The sequence below is a fragment of the Erpetoichthys calabaricus genome, chromosome 3, assembly GCF_900747795.2.
Source record: "Erpetoichthys calabaricus chromosome 3, fErpCal1.3, whole genome shotgun sequence".
NCBI classification, from domain to species: domain Eukaryota; kingdom Metazoa; phylum Chordata; class Cladistia; order Polypteriformes; family Polypteridae; genus Erpetoichthys; species Erpetoichthys calabaricus.
In genome coordinates, this window is record NC_041396.2 from 192,211,344 (window position 1) to 192,236,929 (window position 25,586).

The following is a 25,586-nucleotide window of genomic DNA, read 5'->3' on the forward strand; positions in this document are numbered from 1 at the left end:
AATGCAAATGAAATTCCATCTTCTATAGTACTTTTGCACCTCAGAATAGGTAAACTACTTGAAGCTACTGTAAGTATTGTTGGGCCTGGCATGCACTTGGATGGGAGACCAACCAGGAAAAGCTTGGATGTTCTGTTGGAAGAAGTGTTAGTGAGGTCATTGGGAGTGCCTATCCTGTAGTCTGTGTGTGGATCCAAATGTCCCAGTCTAGTGATGAGTTCATTGTGGTAAAAAATAGTGCCATGTTTTGGATTAGATGTGAAACTGAGGTCTTGACACTCTATGGTCATGAAAAGATCCCTGGGCATCTTTTGAAAAGAGTAAGGGGTATTCCAATGTCCTCGCTAAACTGCCCAACATGACCTTGTTAATTCTGGCCCCTAATGATCCCTTGTCTCTAATTGTCTGTCTCTCTCTCTCTCTCTCTCTCTCTCTCTCTCTCTCTCTCTCATCCTTTCACCACCTAACAGCTAGTGTGTGGTGAGGATACTGGGGTAAAACGACTGCCAGGTGAATGCTACATATCGGTGGTTGTTAAAGTAGTTACCTGCTGCCTCTGCAAAGCACTTTGAATAGTTAGAAAAGAGCTGTGTAAATGTAATTAATTACTAATAGTATTATTATTTAGAGCTTGTATTAGGAAAACGGAAGTATTACACAATACAAGATCAATGAAAACAATATGTGGGTACTGTTTACTGAGTCTCAGTATTTTTCTGTATCTTGGGATTTAATTTATTTTGAATCTAAAGTTTTTCCATGCAAGGGACTGGAATCTCAGGATCTTGCCCAATGCTTGTTGGCGTAGGCTTTGCCCTCACCCTTGTAACCCTGAGTTAGTTTAAGGAAGTTTGTACATTATTGGGTACACTGCAGTAAACATTCAAGGGTCCTCATCAATGACAAGTGGGACCAGTCTAGAAACACAGAGCAACTACTGTATATAAGAAAGGACAGAGGTACACATTTTCAACAGCTCTTATTTTGTGATTTTATATACTGCAGAGTGCTGGGTTAGTAAAAGGCCCACCAGATTAACAAGTTAATTAAGAAGTCAGGCTCAACTAATGGATGTACTCTAAACCTACCATAGTAGTTGAGGAGGGAATGAAAATAAAATTGAAAGCCATTATGACCAATGCTGTACATCCTCTTTATGACACATTATCACTGAGCACTTTTATTCAACACAAGTATGTCCAGAAATGTTGTAGGGGCTCATTTATGCCTACAGAAATATGTTTTTTAATGCCTAACTGACTAATCTGTTATTTTTAACCAAGTCAGCAGCTTTATTCCTTTTTGTACTTCTGGTGTACATTTAAGAATGGTTATTGTTGTTGTTGTTTATAATATGTTTTCAGCTAAAGTAAAAAATTTAAATGCATCCCTTGGGACAAATAAAGTACTCTGTTTTGCTATGTTATGTATCTCCCATGTTCTTCAGTAGTTATATATTGTTTTCTTCTTTGTTTTGCAATTAATACACGGAAGCTTGTTTCAGAAGAAAAATCTGAGTTTAGGTAAGATTTACTGTAATGGACAAAAAAAAGGTTAAAGGTTATTTTCCACACGGAAAATGAAAGGATTTCAACTGTATAGTCTTCAACAGGTGTGCAGCTTAAAAGGAAAAAGCAGGTAACATATATAGGGGGAAGGAAGGAAGGAACAAAGTAAGGGTGAATGAAAGGAGAAAAGGTGAGAGTAGGTGTGAAAATGCTGCCATTTGAGAAGATGAAGGGAGAGATTAAAACACTAGATGGTCAGAAATATCTGATCCCAGGCTAAAAATAAGATTAGCTTCTTCTGTTTTTCTTTGAAAAGTGTCTTTGAAGTTTTGTGAAAGAACACAGAGAGATTAGTGTGACTCTGATCAAGGGGTATAAAGTGTTCTTCAATAGACTATGTAAGGTCTTTGAATTAAAATGGTTCAGATGTGTTCCCTGAAATGGTCTGCTAGCTGTGTCACTGTTTCATGTATATGGACAGCTTGACACTTCCTACAAGGAAATTTGGTTAATAAAATTTTAGGACAGACAAGAAGTTTGTCAGTTAGTATTGACATACAGAAACATACAATATTTGAAAAAAAAGCTAATACACATCATAGAAAAGTCACAAAAAAAATAAGAAAATGTAGTAGAGCCATTATAAAAGAGTCATTTGACACTTTTACATATTAAGTGTATTATATTTCATATGCTGAATTGAAGTCAAGACATTTCAAGACTCAGTATCTGAATTTCCTAATGTTTTTCTAGTTTTTCGATTACTTTGTAATACAGTATAAAGGTTAATTTGTGTTAATCTTATTGAACCTTGTCTGTTTTGTAAAAACAACATGGGTTATGTCTCAGTCACGTATAAAGTGCAGACTGATAACTAATGCTGTGTGGAGTTCATCAATCAATAACACATTAAAGAAGGTATAAATTGAAATATATACAGCAAAATGTAAGAGCCAAGGTCAATAAATCAGAAAAATTCATAATATCAGTGTCATTAGTGATCAGGCTGTTTTAGGATTGCCTATAGCTGTTCCACCGGCACTTGATCAACCCAGATTATTCTGCTTGGTACTTTATTCATGTGTTGCAGTTTAATTTTATGTTGAGAACACATTTTTGAAAACACAGCTCAGACCTTAGTACAGACATTTTGCAAAACAGATGCATAGAATATTGGTAGAGTAACTGACATGGAGGTCATTCAGTTCAAACAAGGAGGAAGAAAAAGTCTTCATTTTCTTCACTGTAGAAAGTGCCACAATCAGAAAACCTCAGTTAATCATAAATCTCACCTCGAAAATATTTGTAAGTAGAATGTCTATCTTTTTCATTTTGTTCTCAATACAATAAAACAGTTTATTGAAGCCAGAATGAGCAGGAAAACTGTCAAAATATAGATCACACCATGAGACTACAAGATTTATAATACAATATCTCAAACATATTTATATTACTTTAGATCTTAGAAATGTACTTCAGCCAAACTCCTATAATCCATTATAAATAAATAAATACATATTTTTTAATTGTTTGCTCTGCTTCCTTATCCAAAATGTGTTGGGGCACAATGTAAACTGATGTAAAAGGGGTTAAGAACTCATACTGACTTAGAGTGGAGCTTGTTCTACATTGATAGGGCATATTTCAGAACAATAGCCAAGAGTATTAGGCATCAAGGGAGCCCTAAGATGAAGCAAGAGACCTACTTCCTCTAGTTTTATCCCAGCTCACTTGGTGTGTTCTGCCAGAGAAATGCACCAGGCTACCTTCTGGGAAACTAATCCTGTTAAGTAAACTAATAAGAGTGTACCTTTATGGTATTCAGGAGTAGAAAATAAATGCACTACAATGTCTGGTTTTCATACATTTTGAGTCCTTACTTGTCAAGTGACCTCTAGTGGTGACAATATTAGTAGCCAAATGTAGTAAGACATATTGTATACTGTACTGTATATGTCTTAGAAAAATTAAGCTAGGCATACCAAGTTATTAGTTTCTCAATAATTTGGACAATGTAAATTAAACTACATAATTGTAGCTTTAAAATGAACAAAGGCCAAAAATTATAGTATTTATTCCAAAGGTAATCAATAGAAAAATAAGACACATTATTGTACCCTACTTTAATGAACTTTATTTTCAATTAATTCACTGAACATTTTTTAAGATAAGAGGAATAATTCAGAAGAGACAACCCGTCAGTGGTTATCTACAATTAACTTAAGAAGGAGGAATACAAGGACAGAGAATAAAAAGTATGGAAAATGAAGAAAACAGAGAGGACTGGTTTAATACATCATCTGATTCAAAAGTCCACAAATCTATTGATACCCAGAAACCTAGCCATGATAGATTCATGCTTGCCATAACACTATGACAGAAAAAAGTAGCTCAGAAATAGATGGACAGATAAAACTATGATAAGGTATTGTGCTTCAAAAGATGAAAATGATAACATCAAGCTGAAAAAATAGATATGAGAAAATATATTATTTTTCCATCGATTCATTTTACAAGCATGTCAAATTTGTTGTTATTGTGGCAAAAAACAGTAAAAGATTCCAATTTCTGAGAATACTGTAGTTCCCAGTTCTGGCACAAATAACATGACCTGAACCCTCTGACTTGAAACTTGACTTGAGTTTCATTAAGACTTGACTGAAGACATGAAAGTCATGTTTAACATCTTGTTAATCATGTGCTGGTTAACCACACCACTGAAGCTTGTTGACTGCTCTGGACCACTTTCTGTTGTGTAGAAACCCCTTTAAAATTTGTACTTTTAAAATGGTACACTCTGCTAATGCTGAAATTTTTTCCTTAATACCTATTAAGATATTAAAAGGCACTGAAGAAAATAAACACCTAGGTACAGTATTTTTCTTTAACATTATCTTACTTTTATGGTTTCCTGAAATCTCCGTCCCTCTGCGTTTTGTATGACCCTGCTCTCTTTACCAATTTCTATTAAATTATCTGTGTTACTCATCTAAGACAGGTCAAAATCTAAGTGATTAACATAGTGTTCATGTTTGCAGTGCATATGTGTCTTCGATATGTCCCTAGGTATGGGATTCATAAAAGCAATGTTAATCTTTTTGATGTGCCATCTGTTGGAATGACAGAGACACAGCAACCGTACAGACACACAGATAGACACATAGACATTTATCATTTTATTAGGTGGATATTTTCAATCTAGTACGGCACCAAATGAAATCTATCTAAGGCTCAAATATGTTCCAACTAAAAGAGTCACAGTCAGTCAAGGGAAATAAAAGGATCTTTTGATACCTGAGCTGTTCACGCAAGAATTACTCCTTAGGAGCTTACAAGAATGCTTAATTTATTATGTATTCTTGGCTTTTGCTTATTTTTGGTTAAATTGATATAGTTATATTGTTACCTCTTTGGCTTGGTGATTCATCTTTTATATTGTTAAGGGTATTAAAATAATGAAGTATAACGTTTAGCTTTTTCTTGCTTTGACTCCTAGTCTGTCTAGGGGATTTTTGCTAATTAATAGTCAGACCTCTTTAGTTGTGTTTTTTTTAGATCATTTATTGTTTAGTTAATTTCTTGCTTTAATTTTATATTTTCTTGTATTTTTCTTCACTTACTACTTAATATTTGTTGTTCCTATATTCTCTAAAATATATACGAATTAAGTATCTAATTGTGGTCTGAGCTTGGAGAGAAATTTAATGATTTGACCTTCCCCTTTTTTCTGTGCTTAAATCCTAGCATTTACACTCTCAAATAATCCTATTTTTCTTCCCTTCCAAGCAGGGTGCAAAGTATTAGAAATTAGCATTTTATTTTTTTGCGGAAGGGGTTCAAATTTTAAAAATCAATTTCAATTTTTTGTTTAGTTTTAAGACAGTTTCAAAGGATATAGCACTCTAAAAAGAATATTATTTAGCCTATTTTTCATACATTGACCATGAGCATGTACTGTAGATTTCAGACCTCCCTGCTAATAGCAGCAGTTGTGCACAATACAACTGTGTCAGAGTCCCTACTGACTCCCTGGGCCCAGTCAGTATTTAGACAGCTATTAAACTTGAAACTTCAGCTTCATCAAAAGACGCCTGCTTGCAGGTGGTAACAGGGGGACAGCTACATGGTGCTGTCTTCAGTTAACATGTTTGTTTCTCTAGCAAGCTAGTCTGACAAAATAGCATGTGTTGTTCTTTAATATATACCTTACCAAGACAAGGCACTCTAGTGGCAGGCTTACCAATCCAGTACTATGTTAACTAAGTCAAATTATACATAAATTTCATTTTTTTGTTAATGAATAAAAGGAAGGGATGAACAAAAGAGAGGAAAAAATAGTAAAATTAATACAAAGCAACAACACAGTTTATACTCTGGGCTACCTGGATAGAGGTCTTGTAAACTCTACCTATATGATGAGGTATTTTACTTATTTTCCCGCCTCTCACATGGAAAATACTTAACTGCCCCCTCTTTCTTTCTTTCTTTCTTTCTTTCTTTCTTTCTTTCTTTCTTTCTTTCTTTCTTTCTTTCTTTCTTTCTTTCTTTATTTCTGACTTTAACATACCCTGTAAGTGTCTCCTTTATTCAGGCCCACAATTTCTTTCAAGAATAATGACAGGAATATAAAGTCTCAGATTCACTGAGCTACACTGTCCTTCAGTAGCCACAGAGACAGCAGCACTTCTGACTTTAGAGTCAGTAATCTTAGGTAGTCTCTGAATTGCCTAACTTCAAAATCTGTGTTCTAAGAGAGAGTAGAATGCATTTAAAATGCATCTATACATTTTCATAGTCCATCAAAACCAGAATGTGATCTAAGAGAGCTGGAGTCAATTCAGCCAAAGTTAGACCATCTATTGCAAAATAATACAGATATTTACATCAATATACAAGGCCAGTGTAGAGTTTCCAGTCTACTTAAAGTATGTTTCTCAAATATGAGAGGAAACTGGAGTAACTGGAAAAAACACACACAAACATGGGAAGGACATTCATACCCTACAAAGTATTTAACTAATCTGACTGCTGAGTCTGGAGCCATAAAGATTTGAGGCAACAGCTCTGCACACTGCACCACTGTGCAGTTTTCTAATATTCCTTAGCTACATGGAGAAGCTAGTTTTGGATAATACATTAATGCAAACAATAAAAGATTAGTGGCAGAACTAATCACTGGATTTTGGTTAGATTTAACAAAGCTAAGACTCTGGGCCATCAAGTTAAATTTCACAGTACTGTATTTTGTTCTCCCTTAGAGTGAAAGTGAACCTCCAGGAGGAAAGCTATCAATGTGTTTACATGCATACACAAAACTGGAATAAAGTAAGTAATCTGGTTAGGATAGAAGACTAGTTTCTTAACCCTTTCTTATTTAGCAGGAGGGAAGAATACTATATAGTTAAGATCTTTTGATAAGATAACTGTCCAGCAAAGTCTTTGGAAGTTTTTGATGAGTTCTTCTTACAATGTGAATCTATGGTCAAATTGTTTGGGTCAGTCAGAGAGAAGTAAATAGACCTCATATCTGGTCAAAAAACTCTTGTCTCTATTTAAACCATGTTGTAATGTGTTAAATTTTAGCATCAGTTTAACTTCCCATTCTTTTCTCTCATGCTGTGTCTTGAGGTTGCCCATAAGTCCTGTAACTTTGAAGCCCTTCTCCCAGAGTCCATTACTGTTGAAGTGAGCTCCTACATGAACATCTCTTTTGTCATGCTTAATGTGAAGCCTGTGTAATTTCATTCTTAAGTGGAGTGTTTGTCCAGTTTCTCCCACATAGAGTACAGTGTTGGCACATTTTATACACAGAATTAGGTAGTCTACATTAGATGATCTGCAGGAAAATGATCCCTTTATCAAATGTACTTGTCAGCAGTGTGGTATAACTACACGATCTGTGTTATAAATTTGAGCACACATTTTACATCTTTTTGTAGGTAGGGAGATGTACCATTTTCTGTTGGTACCATTTTATTAAGGAGCTTCAGACAGTTAGTTGCTGCAGGTTTGGTAGTTGTCTATATACCAAGAGGGGAGGTTCTGGGAAAACTTCTCTCAGTGTATCATCATTGTTTAATATTGGTTGATGTTCTTTTATAATTTTGAGAAGTGCTTCAAGATGTGGGTTATAGGTGACAACAAGTGGGGTGTGGTTCTTGTGGTCTTTGTTTTTTTATGCCAGAAGGTTGCTTCTGGGTATGTCAGTAGTTTGTCTTATCTGAGTGTTCTTTGTTTTGGGAGTATATCCTAGTCTGATTAAATCTTGTCTGCAGTCCTACAATTGTTTATCCTGGTCTGTCAGATCTGAGCAAATACGGCTGTGACGTATTGCTTGCCTGAAAAATGATAGAGTGCCTTATATATATGGAGTGGAAGCTATCACTTTTCAGGTATGTCCATTTGTCTGTTAGTTTGTGAAAATTAGAGGTCATAAGGGTATTATTTTTCAGGTGAACGATGGTATCAAGGAAGCTGGCTTCTGTTTTTCAGTAATTAAGCTTCATCATAATGTTGGGGTGGAAAGAATTGTATTTGTTATGAAAATGGAGAAGGTCTATCTCACTCCAGATTATAAAGATATCATCTATGTAACAGAGATACAATATTGGTCTTAAGATGCATGTTGACAAACCAAGAAAAAGCAATACCAATAAAGAAACACTCACCAACTACCATTAAGTTCTTGTTAGAGTTTGGTGTACAAGAATTAAAAATCAAAGCGACATTAAAAATAATGTGTTGTAGTTATAGCATTTGAAGGGGAGTTTTTTGGGTCATTTCGTGCTATCCAGCTGACTGTTAAAATTCTAAATAAAAATGAAATTATTAGAGTGGGAAAGTAATATATAGTAGCCTTTGTTAAATTTGCCACTATTGTAAATCCATCCATCCATTACCTTTTTACAGTTAGCATAAGGCACAAGGCAGTACTGGGCAGGGTACTGGTCCATCACAGGGTGAACACACACACACACACACACACACACCAAAGCCAGTTTAGCAGCATCAGTTCAATTGAATGTCTTTGGTTAATTATGCGTAATGTGTAGGTACTGCGATTCATTAACGTGAGTTTCACATTTCGGCCCCAAGGCTCCAAACAGATCGGCCAGTTGCTTTTAAACAATCGTTTCAAAGCCTCATTGCATGTTGCTATGGTGTCCAGTAATACAAAAAACTTTTCAGAAACGTACGCAGAGGCGTTTGCACTTTTTAGACTTCAGTTTTCATATTTGAAGTTTTATGTAATAATCGTCACAATATTCTGATATATCGTTCACATAAAACGCTAAATCAGATTACTAAATTTTCCCTCCAGGGTTGTAAAGTAATGTGACTAATACTCTTCTGTTGCGAATTCCGCTCCTGCTGTATTGGGATTGGCAAAATTGTAATCTGCTTTTCTTTGGTTGGCGGAGTGCTCGGGTGTTTATGATGCTTAGTGGTACGTTTTCAGAATTGGTCCCGCCCACGTGATAAATCCATTGGTTTTGATTTCAACAACAGTTCTGATTGGAGGTTGCTCTCGCTACACTTAGATGTTTACAGGAAGTTGCGTTTTCTAAACTCCACTGTTAAATCCGCGCGTGCATGTCGCGGGAGCAGATAACTGAAGTAATCGTGCTCAAAAAAGGCGTTTAGCCTTTTCTCCAAAATATTATCACCTTATATTTAAGTAGTCTTTCTTAAACCACTACTTCGTTTGTGACTGGCGGCATTTTTTCTACTACAGGTTCCTAAAGAAACGTAAAGTTTTGCAAGCTAAATTTCAGCCTGATGAGTGAGTCTCTTTTTGTCGTTTTTACATTTTTATATATCAAAAATGTACTTAATTTCACCCGAGGGGCTAGGTAGCAAAATAGCAGTTATTTGCCTTTGCTTGGAGCAAGTTTTAATACTCCTTACTTCGACGCTGGATTTAGTGCTTCTCCAGTGTAAATTATACAGGATTGTTTTAGTGAAGTTGTCTTTTTGCGTGAATTTCTGTAATATTTTAAACAAAACAACAGTTAGAAATTTTCCATGTAGGTAAATAAACCTATACATATTTATACTATATGCGACATTCTCAAGCCTACTTAATTCAGGGTGGCAGAATACCAGAACCTGTCCTTGAAGCATCCAAGACAGACCGGGCGCTAGTCTGTCACTGTACACACTGAACGCTGATCAGTGATACTTCCAGTGCTTTACTCCTGGTTCTTAAACGTCACCTTTTTTCGTGTTTTTTGTGTTAATGGCCCTCGCCTTTATTGTTGCTTTTCCCCTTTGGTTAATCAGTATTCCTAGTACGTTTTCACTTTTTTCTGATCAAGTATATGTTGGTGTTATGTCCTCTAAATAATTTCTCATATCTTTCCTCTTATTCTGGTAAGACCCTAGTAAAAATTAATTAGCACTTTAACCCTTTAGTGCTGACTGATGGAATGAGCACACCACGACGTAACAAGAATAAATCTATTTCGGGACTATGAATCGGTGTATCTCGCCATGCAAGTTTGTATTACCGTGGGCTGGTGCGGAGTATTTATATATACGTATTGGTGGAGAAATATGCTCTGGATCCTTGTAAACCTGCAATAGTCAAAGGGGATAAGAAAATGCATGGAAGACTTTAAGAAATATCATTTTTATTGTGTTTTAGGAATATTTGTTTTGCCATATTTAGAATACACACAGTACATCTAATTCACATACAATTTGAATTTAATTTATTTTGCATTGGTATTTACTAATGACTCCCAAGTAACGTGCAGCAAACATCACTGGTATAGGGGAAATCATCACACACTCCCTGCGTCCAGGCCACAACCTCTTTCAGCTTCTCCCATCTGTCTGGTGTTTGACTAAACTATTCCAAAACAAGCGGATGTAAGAACTAACCCACCCCCCCCCATGGGCCGTCAAGTTCACAAATGACTAGTTTGGATGGCTTTGCTCTGTCTGAGCACCCCAGCCCATAATATCTTGCAATTTTCTTACAGACTGTATATAGAGTCATGAAAAAAGTATGCAAGCATACTTCACCAATAAATGTAATTCTGATTCTGAAACTTGAAGATTGCATGGATGCTCCACTTTGACTGTAACCCACTGACTGAAGGTGGACTGAAGTTCATCTTGTAAGAAGCAACCATTTTCAAATTAAATTTTGAAAAGTACCTTGTAAATAATTCTTTTAATTTAATCCTTATATGAGCAGTGGTCTTCTCATTAAATGGAAATTAGAATATTACTTAAAATGTATATATTCAGAAATTATGTTTAACATAGTGTTCCAAATGCTCACATATCAAGGAACTTCTTTTAACTTATTGTTCCAAGCTATTATTTGGAAATATTTGATTCAGCAATGAAGACATAATTAGCATTATTTTTTTTAATGTGTACAGCTGTAGGATAAATGATTTAATTTGAAAACTGCTCACTTGTTATTTAATAATCAATATTTTGAAGACATGGTGCCTATAAAAATTGGCAAGATGTTTCCAAACAGAAAATGTTATTCAAACCATATGACATGGCACATGACATTTAAAGATCTGGTTACAGATTGGAGGGGTTTTGCTAATTAACTTTAGATAGGTTGTGATATTAGAATCTGCAAAATCTCTCAAGCAACATTTAATTCTATATTAATTTATATGGATATACATGTAAAATCATATTGTACAATAGTGAATGTTTGTTTTATTTAAAATTTTAAATGTATTAACAAGATTTTAATTTTTTCCACCCAAGAAACATGTCTTATCGGCTCACAAAAGAAGAAATAGATGAGCAGTTTGAACAGTTTTTGAAAGAGGTGAGTCATTTTTGTTTTTTTAAACAGCGCTTCATAGCTTTATTTAATTTTCCTCATATTCCAGTACAGTTTAAACCAGTTTAATTTATTTTTATGTACAGTATTTTGTTCATTGAGTAATGGCACAAAGAGCTGTAACAAATTTACAGGTAAAAGCAAATTACAACTTTTATAAAATTTGTAATGTACAACACAACATGCAGATTTGGCTAAACACACAGTAAAACAAAGTAATTTCATACTGAAATACATACTAACAATTTATGTTCATTAATATTACTGTTGAGGTAGAGGCATTTGGCAATGGAGGGGTGGAAAAACATAAATTCCAGTCAGCAGCATTTGTGTAACAAAAGAAACTCCTGGTACAGGGGTCAGTTATAAAGTAAGGTTATAGACAATGTCAGACAAGTCACAGTAAAGTACACCTTAGTCAACTATCTTCCCACACCTACCTGGGCATTTATTGTATAGTACTATATAAGCTCATCCTGGTCAGTCTAATATGACAATGAAATTCTGTTATTCTTTGATTCTAAACCTCTTTCTCGTTCTTTAATGGACAGGAGAAAAGCTAATAGTATAGCAGTGTAAGAAACTGTCTCAGCAAGATGCACAGAATGTAAACAAAACAGAGTAGTGTCACTTACAATTAATATCAATTGCAATACTTACATTTTTGTACAAATTACTAACAAGCACAAATGCATTATTGACAGCTAATTGGCAGCTCTAATTAAGGTAAAGAGAGTAAATTAGTGAGTCTTCAGCCTGGGTTAAAAGCAGAGGCAGAAAGGGCATCTTTTATGTAATCATACAGATCATTTCATAGTTTGAGGGCCCTGTAGTTAACAGCTTGATCTCCCACTGATGCCAGATCGGCATCTTGAGTTTGTGATACTTGCTCAGGTTTTATATAATGATAAGTTTAGATAGGTAAGTAGGGCCTGAGCTACATAAAGATTTAAATGTGGGAAGGATTTTCAAATCAGCACTGAACTTTAAGTAGATACCATGAAAAAGACTTGGAACCAGAGGTATGTGATTGTACTGTATTTTTATGTTTTAGTATGGATTTTTGCAGCAATATTATAAATTAACTACAGAATCATTTGAATAACCTGTCAATAATTCATTGCAATAGTTAATTCTAGTTGAAATAAATGCATTAAATCATTTTTCGGTATCCTTCATATTTAAAAACTATGTTAATTATCCAATATTATTAAGATAGATTAAATGTGTTTTAGATAGTAATTAGTAATTTGGTAAGACAGGCTGGTGTCAAATACAATATAAAAGTTGTGGGCTAATTCTGTAAAATTAATGTTTATAACTGTTGAGTTATTGTCTGTAATGTTCTCGTAAATAATTTGTTGCAGTTGGGTTTAAGGGACAGATAGTAAGTTTAATTTAGAAATTAAATGTATTATTTTTGTTTTATTTATTAAGTTAAAATTGCTAAGGTGGTGTGTACATGGAGAGATTAACCAGAAACTGCAAATTTAGTTTGTGAGATTACTTTGAAATCAGGGATCATGTGTTATTAATTTTATCTTTAGTACTAGGGTGTTGTATTGTGTTAGCTATTATGGATGTAGTGAGAAGTCAAGCAAAATGACACCTTTTATTGGCTAACTAAAAAGATTACAATATGTAAGCTCTCGAGGCAACTCAGACCCCTTCTTCAGGCTCTTCAAACTTCGCACTTACATCTTTCCTGATGCAGGGGCCTCAGTTGCCTCGAAAGCTTGCATATCATTTTAGTTAGCCTTTTTCATTTTAGTTAGCCATAAAAGGTGTCATTTTGCTTGACTTCTTACTAATTTTATCTTTAAAGAAGTTCATATAACCTTTACTGCTGATGTTTGGGAATTTTACACAGCTTTTGTCAAATTAGCAAGTGCTCCAAGTAGATCACAATGATTATTTCTGTTTTCATCTGTTAGTCTGGAATGGTAGAGCGGTCCATAAAACATTTTTGAAATCCCCTTTAATACTCTCTGTTCATGTTGTTTGGAAGATAAGTAACTTTCTTGCTCCTTATCTCCAATTCAATCTCTGTAAGTGCCCTTATTAAAGCAAGGTGAGTTTCTATGTACTCTGCAATTACTTTTGTTTTGAGAGAGGCTACTGAATCTAAGCCCTTTTTCACAAAGGCATTATAGTTATACAGGTATGACAGCTGATCAACATTGTTCTCCATACTTAAGTTTGACTGTCTTACAGTGTCCACAAATTCTGATGTAGAATCACAATCTAGATGTTGCACTGTTCTCGATTTAACCTGTGACTGTATTATTAAGGGCAGAAATAGGTCAAAAGTAATTAGTGTAATTATTAATTCGTTCCGGCTATCATCATGTTGATGAGCTGGGCTTTTAATAATCTGGCAAAATCCTACTGAGTTTATCAGGTGTCTAAAACATTTGCTAAAGGCATTGGCTTCCACATCTATGTGAATATTAAAATCACCCATCCCACATGACCATAATATATAGCCAACTTGGATAATAAGTTGCCAAGTTCAGTCATGAACAATGAATGAATCTAATCTGCCTCCTATTCTTGTGCTAGTAACCCAATGAAGTTCAGAGCTCTTTGTGATGCCTATATAGCTGCACCTCTTTCCGACCATATTGAGACAGCCTCTCTACATTGCAACTCAAAATTGCTGCTTTCATATTTTAGTACCTAATGTTCTTTCATTCTGAACATTATAGTCCCTTTAAGAATCAGGCACTCAAAATCAAGAGCACAATCTTGGCTAAACCATACAACTTAGACAGGGGTCAAGAAAAGCAGAAAGGAAATGGACAAATGACAAGCTTTTGTTGGCATTTGAGATTCTGAGAGGATGTCAGTTCAGTTATCAGGAGGCTCTGAAATTGGCCAGAGCTAAACATTTTGCTGAGATTATATCTACTGATCACCATAACCTCGCATTCGTTTTTGACCTTAAACATTCTGCTAAACCCTTCTGTGGGTTCTGTTTTGTCTCGCTCCTTTGCCATTTGCAAATTATTTTTGCATTATTTAATTGGTAAAATTAATGATATAAGACAACTCATAATCCCCTAGTCCTATTGTTTAAAATTTGTTCTTATGATCTGAGACAGAGAATATTAAATTTGAAATTGTCAGCCTGTGCTTTGGACATTTATGCCTCCTCACCTTGTAAATGAGGCCTTGGAGATCCTTAGTCCAAACATTTTATTTTTAATAAACTGTTGTTTAGTACTAGGTATTGTGCCAACCTGCCTCAAAATGGCTACTGTTCAGCCCATCCTTAAAAATCTAATCCTGAAAAATTTTCACCTTTTCTGAAAAATTTTCACCTCATTTCTAAGTTACCTTTCCTAACCAAAATCCGCAAAAAGGCTGTCTTCTCCCAGCTTCTGGCGTTCCTAAATAAACATCAGCTCCAGGTACCTCACTCCCAGATTAACAAGGCTTGCGCTGGGAGAGCTTTTTGCAATTTCTGTGGAGGTGGGGGGAAGGGGGTGGGATAGCAGGCTGCTTGTGCTGATCGACCGTTTAATCGGCCATTGATTTTTTAAAAGTGCTGTATAAATAAATTTGGAAAAATGGGCATGATGGTCCATACATTACAATTGTGTTGGATTCCATTTTCTATCTACTACAAAGTTTTTTGCCTGCTTATGAAAAAGTTATCTCTGATAAAGGAGCACTGGAATCATTGGGTAGAAGGGTCTTTTTACCTGTTTGGCCAGCCCAGCACTGACTCAGCTGTAGAATGGCAATTAGGGGAGAGGCAACTTGTTGGCCGAGGACTCCAGGACCCTGAACAAATCTGAATCCTCATATGTGATATAATCTACTCTTGAATTTTGTCTTGTAGCTTGTACTATTACTGTTGTACTATTGTATTGTATTCCTGAGGTGGCCACGTTGGAATGGCTATCAAGATCTGTGAAGAGGATTACTTGTGTTCTGTTTTGTGTGTTGTATTGTATTTAATTACTTGTGTTCTGTTTTGTGTGTTGTATTGTATTTACTTCATTTTTTGACACCCAAATGCACGCCCAACTTACCTAGAAAATTGTATCACTCTGAATTGTCTTTCGGCCGGCACGGTGGCGTAGTGGTAGTGCTGCTGCCTCGCAGTAAGGAGACCTGGGTTCGCTTCCCGGGTCCTCCCTGAGTGGAGTTTGCATGTTCTTCCCGTGTCTGCGTGGGTTTCCTCCAGGTGCTCCAGTTTCCTCCCACAGTCCAAAGACATGCAGGTTACGTGGATTGGCAATTCTAAATTGGCCCTAGTGTGTGCTTGGTGTGTGGGTATGTCCTGCGGTGGGTTGGCGCCCTGCCCGGGATTGTTTCCTGCCTTGCGCCCTGTGTTGGCTGGGATTGGCTCCAGCAGACCCCCCGCGACCCTGTGTTTGGATTCAGCGGGTTGGATAATGGATGGATGGATGAATTGTCTTTCCCAAGATTTTTTTCCCTACAAGGGTTTTTTTCTGGTTTTCTGGGAGTTTTTTTTTTTTTTTTTAGGGAGTCAAGGCTGGGGGCTGTCAGAAAACTGGGCCTATTAAAAACCCATTGCAGCACTGCCTTAGTGAATTTGGCCTATACAATTATTATATTGTTGTTGCTGTATTTTAATATCTAATTTAAGTCCGTCAAATACGTTAAATTCACTTGAATTTCATGAGCCTTGAAAAAGAGATTAGTTAGACATTTGTACTTTGAAATAGTAACACAATTCTTATAAATCAATTAGTAAATTATTCTTTGTTTTAGATTAAAATTAAATCAATATTTCTATGTATTCTCTAATTTTATAAAGTTATATAGTCTTTGTCTTATATTTTGGTCCATTAAAAAAATAAAAAAATTCTTATGCATCTGTCAAAGAGTTTTGTGTGGAACCTCTTCAAAAAAGGTAAACAAAAATGAAGTACAATGCAAATTTTGCTGGGCAAAGCTGTCAGGTCACGAATTATCTGGCTTCATGCATACTCATTTGAAACCAAACTACCCGACCGAATTTCTTTACCATAGATCAACAATCAAAGGATAGACCGTGTCATTTTGATGACAGACATGCAAAGTAAACAACAGCACTCATCACAAACATGACTGCATTAGACATGCTTTGTATTTGTTGAAGGAGAAGGGTTTCAGAAGTTAAGTATTTGCTACATGCATGCCTCCTACATCTGTGCTTTGCATGGTAGGACTTGTGCCTAACTGGCCGTGGTTTCATCTTCACTGAGTCTACATGTGATTATTCCAAATAGAAATGTGCATTTGTTGCCTAAAGAAATGGTTGTTGTTAAGTCCAAAGCAGTTGCACATAATGTTTAAAGTAGGCTAATTTACTGAGCGCTATTAAAAAGTTATGAATTTTATACTCTACATTTACCTCAGCTGTAGCTTTTTACTGAGTCATTTACTGAGTCACTGTGTAATGAAACTATTATCATGATTAAGTGTTATTATTTTATCTTTATAAATTATTCTTTAACACATGTATTGGCTTTAAAATTTGAATAAAAATTTTGCATGACATGTATCTTGATGACTTTGAGAAAAGGCCGATTATTGAGATACAGTTAATAGTAATATCTGTGGTCAAGACATGCTGATGATTTGTGAGGTACAATGTTGAAGTTCTCTTTGAATTCTGGTTTGGGGGCTCACCGGATAGGGGCACAAAATCCTTGATGTACATTCATTGACTCAAGAGGTAAGGAATAATATGTAAACAGCACTCAATCACTTGACTTCAAAGGCCAATCCTAGTTAGAAGTAGGAAGCTTCTTCAAAAATAGACTTTCAAGAATACACAGACTGTAGTACATAAACTGTTTTCAGATAAAGTTGTGCAAAGAACATTAACTGTTGGCTCCAGATGTTTTATTGCAGAAAGGCTTTGGAGGACACCTTCCTCAAAACCTGTACTTTCTCTTACCTGCACAGATTCTTTTTATTGTGAGCCCAAAGTATAATATTGGTTTATTTATTTTTTTTATTTTATTTTTTTTACGTTGACTTTTAAAAACAATTGGGGAAACACAGCCTACACTTAATTTTATATCATGTTACTTTTGGTGCATTCTCTTCACCTGCTGACTTAACAAATTATCTTAGTTCCTGGTAGTAGAGTAAATAAAAATGTAATCCAAAGAAGAAGTCGGTTAACTCAGTTTATTATTATAATATTCAAAATATTAGTAATAAATAGTCATCTGTGCCAAGGTCAAACACCATACAACGTGATATAGCTAGATGCTCAGTTATCCACGCGGCTCTGTTCTTGCATTGCTGTTTGGTACCTCAAAGTCTTCTGTGCTGCATGCATACCTCAGTCATAATGGAGGCAGAAGAACCTTTGTCAGTTCATCAACTGACCATATAAAGCGAAATATAAAGTGTTGTGAGGTTGTCATGCCCTAGAGGAGATTATAAATCTTTCCCTTTCTTTTTATTCTGAGACTCATAAAATGAAATTTTCATTTGCCTGGAGACAAGATTGGTGGCTTCGCCTGTTAGAGATCATAAAACTCCTATAGACAAGGTGCTTGTGCAACTTTTAGAACTAGCAGCCAGCTTAACTTGTTTTCAGAGAAACTGTAGCTGTTTTCTTTGAGTGACCAGCACGACTTGTTTTTCAAAGACAATTACCACAAATTTCAAATGCTACAAATATAAAAATGACAGTTCATAGCAACAAAGAAGAGCAAAGCCAATTATGTCAGTAATACGTTTCAGAAAATAATATTAGCATCATTCTTCAATATAATTGTAGTCGAAAAAAGTTCTATAATCAGAAGTGTCATCTTCCACTTTGTGGTCTAGTGCAATTGTGGCGCACACCAAAAGAAGTATTTAGGCTTGTGGACCTGTTATATATACGTGCGTGTATTGTGAAAGGTTTATGTCATGTGCATGGTTTAGGTCAGCCCAGATTCCACTACTAATTTCCCCATTTACATATAATAAGTGAATGGTATCAAGAACACAACAGCAATGTATGTACTGTACATACAGTAATCCCTCCTCCATCGCGGGGGTTGCGTTCCAGAGCCACCCGCGAAATAAGAAAATCCGCGAAGTAGAAACCATATGTTTATATGGTTATTTTTATATTGTCATGCTTGGGTCACAGATTTGCACAGAAACACAGGAGGTTGTAGAGAGACAGGAACGTTCTTCAAACACTGCAAACAAACATTTGTCTCTTTTTCAAAAGATTAAACTGTGCTCCATGACAAGACAGAGATGACAGTTCTGTCTCACAATTAAAAGAATGCAAACATTTCTTCCTCTTCAAAGGAGTGCGTGTCAGGAGCACAGGCTGTCAGAAACAGAGAGCAAAGCAAGCAAATCAATAGGGCTGTTTGGCTTTTAAGTATGCGAAGCACCGCCGGTACAAAGCTGTTGAAGGCGGCAGCTCATACCCCCTCCGTCAAGAGCAGGGGGAGAGAGAGAGAGAGAGAGACAGAGAAAAACAAAACAGTGAAAAATCAATACGTGCCCTTTGAGCTTTTAAGTATGTGAAGCACCGTGCAGCATGTCGCTTCACTAAGCAGCTGCACACAGAAGGTAGCAACGTGAAGATAATCTTTCAGCATTTTTAGACGAGCGTCCGTATCGTCTAGGTGTGCGAACAGCCCCCCTGCTCACACCCCCTACGTCAGGATCAGAGAAAGTCAGCGCAAGAGACACAGAGAAAAGTAAGTTGGGTAGCTTCTCAGCCATCTGCCAATAGCGTCCCTTGTATGAAATCAACTGGGCAAACCAACTGAGGAAGCATGTACCAGAAATTAAAAGACCCATTGTCCTCAGAAATCCGCGAACCAGCAAAAAATCCGCAATATATATTTAAATATGCTTACATATAAAATCCGCGATAGAGTGAAGCCGCGAAAGGCGAAACGCGATATAGCGAGGGATCACTGTATATACCATGGCAGACTCGACCAACACGTCTCAACTCAAATGGACATTTGTGAGTGTTTTTTCTGGAGCAGCATGCGAAACAGTAGTAACGAGCTACATTATCAGTATTGAAGCTGCCTGGCAACTGCTGTTTCCTGAACGCTCTATTAAGAATTTTCACAGTTGCTTATATTTAAAATATATTGCCTAATGATATGGTCCATATGGAATTTGCCATGTTATATGGAATAGAAAAATAACTGGACAAGCCTCTTTCTTTTTTTTTTTTTTATATAAACATTTGCTTGTCAGTGCTTCAGTAAACATTAATTTCTCTATGTTTTTATGTTTTTTAGGACTATGATCTAGACTGGTTGTTCTCACTCTGATGGAACTTAAGAAGTTACAGGGTGGTTACCTAATAGGAATTTGCTTAATAATTTAAGATAAAAAATAATGGTGGTACTGTATATACTCACATAAAAGGTGGGTCCTGAAACCCGAAAAATCGATCATAAAATCTGACCCTGACTTATATACCAATCCTCTTGCCTCCTCCAATCTCACATCAGTTTCTCAGACGCATCGAATTTTGTTGCAGCAGCGCATTTACCAATTTCTTTTGTTACTTCAACGACGTTTAATTTAAAACCAGCTTCATATTTTCTTCTGATCGAATGTTCCATCGTAGATAAGGGATGCTCTTATGATAAAGGTGTAGCAGGGTATGAGATACAAAAAACACAAATCAGTGCAAACGTTGCTTCGGAATAGTTTGGGTATTACCGTATGGTCACGTTTGCACTAGGCACAATACATAGGGAAAAAAAAGGCAGTGTGCTCCATACTCTCTCAGGTGGGCGTTAGCATATCATAATCTCTTGGACCAATAGCGTGAGGTTTCCGTATTCGACTTATATGACCGACATTATAAAATACCAGAAATTATAAGGTAAAATCAAGTCCTTATCCACGAGTATATACGGTACTTCAGAACATTTCAATTCCTTGGGTAGTATGCTAAGACAACAAGTTGAGAACCCGTGATCTAGAAGATGTCTTAAGTTATGCACATAACACAACAGTAATTTAATTTAAATAAAAAAAAAAGTAATGCCATGGAAAATAACTAAGTGGATGTTTTTCTCAACTTTGGTAGGCCGTTAAGTGTTATGTTACTTGTTTAATTAAACTTTCAAGTTGTTAAACAAAATTTAATTTATTCTTTTGAAGTCCTGTGATGGAGTGATGCCCTGTTCAGGGGTTGTTCCTGCTTTGTGCCCTGTGCTGTCTGGTATAGGCTCCAGCACTTCTGTGACCCTGTTCAGGACAAAATGGGTTAGAAAATGACTGATTGACTATTTTTTGTACATCTGCTTTTAGGCTTGCAGTACACATTATTTAAAATACATCAACTACAGTAGTATAACAAAATGCATATTTGCCTATCACAATCAGTCTTGTGGCCGTATTGCAGTACCAATAAAAGCCAAAAAACATGGTGAATACCCCATAATATTTGTATGTTAGTACATTATATTTTTATACTTTTAGTAATTTTACATTTTTTTCAAATCATGAATTACTGATAACCTGTAATAATTAATATGTTGTTTTTTATTTTTTAATACTTTTTTCTTAGTCTGTTTCAGATGATTCGATCGAGTTTGGAACCACCAAACGATCAAGCATTTTAGATGGACTGGGCAAGAGAAAAATTAAAGAAATTACAAACAAAAACCATAAACCCTGGTGGAACAGTGACAATGATGAAGAGGATTCTTCTGGAAGAGGTATGCATTATGTTTTCTAATATTATTTCACTGCTGACGCTGTCCCCATGGAAACTGAGTGCACTGCAGGTGCAGAGAAAGAACTGTCTTATTGTGAACCTCTAAATGACAGAGTTAATTTTTTTATTTTTTAGTTAGTCTTAGCTGAAAACATGCAGTTTTTATACAAGCATGTGGATATTATTTATGTTTTTAGAATAATTTTATTTTGTATTATAAGATGTGCTGAGTGGGTTGGGGTAGGGTGGTCCTTTGATAGGTGATCCCTTGTAGTTTTTGGTCGGCAACATACCTTGGTTCAGTGCGCACCGTGCTTTTGCTGTCAAAGTGTTCTTCAAAAAGAACAAATCCATTCTCCCTACGCAACGTGCCTTCCGAACGCACTTCAGCATTCCTCCTAACAGTGACATCCCAAATCAGAAAAAAATTCTTCAGTGGGTGGCTAAATTTAGACAGACGGATACAACATTGAACAGAAAATCTCCAGGCTGTTCTCAGACTGTACAAATACCTGTAAACATCCAAACTGTAAGGGCATCAATTTTGCAGTCTCCTAGACGTTCAGCGCGCTAACGTGCTTCTGCCTTTCCAACACGTCTTTGAGGAGGATTTTGCATGACAACCTTAATTTCCATCCATACAAAATTATGGTAGTGCAGGAACTCACTGAGAGAGACTGGGAGAGTTGTAGAGAGTTGTGCACGAACATTCTGCAAACCATTCATGGAGATGCCATTGTCATATGCAGTGACGAGGCACATTTGAATGGTTGTGTAAATAAGCAAAAGTTTCAGTATTGGACTGAAAATAACCATCGTGAACTTCATCAGAGACCCCTGCATTCTGAGCGTATTACAGTTTGGTGTGCCATTGCAGAATTTGGTATTGTAGACCCTTGCTTTTTTGAAGAGGGGAAGCAACAGTCACCGTCACTTTAGAACATTACATTGAAATGCTAGAGTACTTTTTGCGGCCCCAATTGGAAGAAATGGATGTGGTGGATACCTGGTTTCAACAGGATGGAGCAACAGCTCAGGTGGCGTGGAGATCCATCAAGTTTTGCAGGAAATGTTTTCAGGGAAGCTGATCTTCCTGCACTGCAATATCAGGTGGCCTTGACATTAGCCTGATCTTGCTCTTTGCAATTTCTTCTTGTGAGGCTGTCTCAAGTTGAAGCTATACACACACCGACCTCAAAACCTTGAAGCCCTCAAGGACGTTTTTTCGCCATGAAATCAACGCTATTTCCCTTGAAATGACCAAACGAGACATGCGAGCATTCAGAAATCGTCTCAGAGTGTATCGCTAATGATTGCCACAACCATTTTTAAAATACAGTGAAAAAAATCTATTTTGTATGCCCTTTCATGTGTTGAAATGAAATGTATTTTAGCTTGTAGCGTTTTTGTAGAATAAATGTTTTGAAATGTGGTACATATATTTGGCTCACCCCTTCATTTCTTACCTGTGATCAAAGATTCAACAGATGTAGGAGATACCACTTACCTCTCAATTTTTATTTGATATTTTAACAAGGAAATGGTATTATTCTGAAATTAAAATATAAAGAATGGAATAAAAACTATATTTGAAAATTGCTACCAAATTATGCCCAAATGCTGATACTGCTAGGGCAGATTCTTACTCCATATTGCCCTTAATTTTGATTAAGTATGTTAAGCAAATAGTTGGATGGATGCTTATATGGTGCCTATAAAAAATATTCACACTTAATATGGCTTTTTTAAAACCGATCAGCAGATAAACACTCTTTAATGTCAAAGTGAAAACAGATCTAAATTATTTACAGGTATTCAACAAAAATAATTGATCACACGAGTATTTACCCTTTTTAATATGACACACATAAATGATCACTTGTGTAGGGAGTTGTTTTTAGAAGCCACATAATTATTTAAATGGAGATGACCTGTCGGTAGTCAGAAGGTTTTAATTAAATGTAATATCAATGCATCTGTATCTGGAAGGTCCATCTTGTTGTGAGTTAGTATCATGGTCTAAACTACACAATGAAGACAAAAAAACACTCCTATCAACTTTGTGAAATTTACACTGAAAAGAACAAGTCGGAGGTTGAGCTGAGTGATCATGCAAGAAGACAACTAGTGAAGGATGCTACCAAGAGACCTATGATAACTCTGTGAAGGACTTGCAGGCAACAGTGGATGAGAGAGGAGAGACTGTACATAGAATAAATGTTGTTCAGATTGCAAAAAAAAAAAAAAAAAAAAGACATCTTGGTAGAGTTTGCCATAGGTTGCATGACAGACTCTATAGTCTGATGACACCAAAGTTGAGCTTAAAAAACACACCATTCCCATCTGTGAAACAGGTAGTGGCAACATCATTCAGTTGGGATGCTTTTCTGCAGCAAGTCCAGAAAGGCTTCTGAGGATAGACTGTAAAATAAATCCAAAAAAGTACAGGGAAATCCTCGAGGAAAACCTAATGCAGTCTGCAATCTGCACCTTGGGAAAAGGTTTGTTTTCTGGGAAAATGACGACCCCAAGCATAAAGCCATAGCTGTGCAGGAATGTCTTAAAAACAACAATGTTACTATCCTGGTGTGTCCAAACCAGAGTCCAGATCTCTGTCCAATTGAGAATTTCTGGCTGGACTTGAAAAAAGCTCTTCATTCATGATCAGTTCATAGAGCTTAATCAGTTTTTCTAAGAACAACAGGGAAAATTGCATTTTCTATATGTGCAAAAGTGATAAAGACTTATCCATGAAGACTTAGTTGTAATTGCTGTCAAAGGTGAATCAACTACTTGATTCTTGAAATACTGAAATGAAAGGGTAAGTATGTATGCAATCAGTTTTTTTTTTTTTTTTTTTTAGTTGTAATTAATTTCACCATAATTTTAACATTAGCGAGTCTTTCTCTGTTCATCAGTGTCAAAAAATTAAATCCACTGCCATTCAATGTCGCATGTTATTGGTGGTACATTTACACATTTTATTTTAAGTTCAGTTTAATGGAATTTAAAAAAAAGCTGTAACAGTTTATGACTTTAGCTAGGGTCGCAGTACAAATCCTGTTTCATCAGACCTCAAGTCATATTACTCTGCTTAACATAATCTATTATGAAAAAGTGCATAGGGTTATTTGTAGTGCATAATGCAACATTCTCAAAAACATTCAGGACAGTCTTGCAAAATTCAGCTTCATAAGATATACAATGAAAAAGTGTCATAGTAGTACTCTTAGAGCCTTACTTGCAAAATCCTCAGTTTTTTGCTGTGAGATTGTTCTCTTAGTGAGGCAACTGCTGTTTGCCTGCTTGAAATGTACTGTGCTAGTAATACATTTGTGATAGTGGTACCCATAGTGTTGAAAGTCCATGATGACTTTACTTGGCTGCAAATATGTATACAGTGATCCCTCGCTATATCGCGCTTCGCCTTTCGCGGCTTCACTCTATCGCGGATTTTATATGTAAGCATATTTAAATGTATATCGCGGATTTTTTGCTGGTTCACGGATTTCTGCGGACAATGGGTCTTTTAATTTCTGGTACATGCTTCCTCAGTTGGTTTGCCCAGTTGATTTCATACAAGGGACGCTATTGGCAGATGGCTGAGAAGCTACCCAGCTTACTTTTCTCTCTCTCTCTCTCTCTCTCTCTTTCTCTCTTGCGCTGACTGTTTCTGATCCTGACGTAGGGGGATTGAGCAGGGGGGCTGTTCGCACACCTAGACGATACGGATGCTTGTCTAAAAATGCTGAAAGATTATCTTCACGTTGGCTACCTTCTGTGCAGCTGCTTCGTGAAACACATGCAGCACGGTGCTTCACATACTTAAAAGCACGAAGGGCACGTATTGATTTTTTTATCTGTCTCTCTCTCTCTCTCTCTCTGCGCTCCTGACGGAGGGGGTGTGAGCTGCCGCCTTCAACAGCTTTGCGCCGTGGTGCTTCGCATACTTAAAAGCAAACAGCCCTATTGATTTGTTTGCTCCTTTGAAGAGGAAGATATGTTTGCATTCTTTTAATTGTGAGACTGAACTGTCATCTCTGTCTTGTCATGGAGCACAGTTTAAACTTTTGAAAAAGAGACAAATGTTTGTTTGCAGTGTTTGAATAACGTTCCTGTCTCTCTACAACCTCCTGTGTTTCTGTGCAAATCTGTGACCCAAGCATGACAATATAAAAATAACCATATAAACATATGGTTTGTACTTCGCGGATTTTCTTATTTCACGGGTGGCTCTGGAACGCAACCCCCGCGATGGAGGAGGGATTACTGTACAGTGAAACTTTGGAAGGAGGCAAAGTCAATGAAACCTCTGTCTTCTTAACCATAGAAATTGCATCATGCCCAAAATCCCCTGTGTAAGCTTTGGTTTGTTGTCCATTCAGTTCTAATTACTGCCAATTAACTGGCAACCCTTTGATCTACCACTCCCTTAAGATACGGTGGCCTTATAGGACACACTTTAAGACGGGGATTTTTTTTAATCAGCTGCCCCATCATACGATTATCATATGTTCCAATCCTTATCTGTATTCGGCTTACGGATATCACTAGGTATCCATTGCTTTAGTGA

General features: G+C 36.3%; 1 protein-coding gene across 2 annotated transcripts in view; it reads left to right on the plus strand.

Annotated features, from left to right (window-relative positions):
• Positions 1-9,091: 9,091 nt before the first annotated feature.
• The window catches only part of cep162 (centrosomal protein 162), a 160,368-nt gene continuing 143,873 nt past the window's right edge, over positions 9,092-25,586 (plus strand). The window contains exons 1-3 of one of the 2 annotated variants that reach the window (XM_051925346.1): positions 9,092-9,291; positions 11,253-11,316; positions 20,864-21,014. In XM_051925346.1, the coding sequence (XP_051781306.1) occupies positions 11,257-11,316; positions 20,864-21,014 (211 nt within the window). In that variant the 5' untranslated portion in view covers positions 9,092-9,291; positions 11,253-11,256. Of the gene's footprint in view, positions 9,292-10,390; positions 10,615-11,252; positions 11,317-20,863; positions 21,015-25,586 lie in introns of those variants that run through there. The other variant, XM_051925345.1, reaches the window with a different exon arrangement.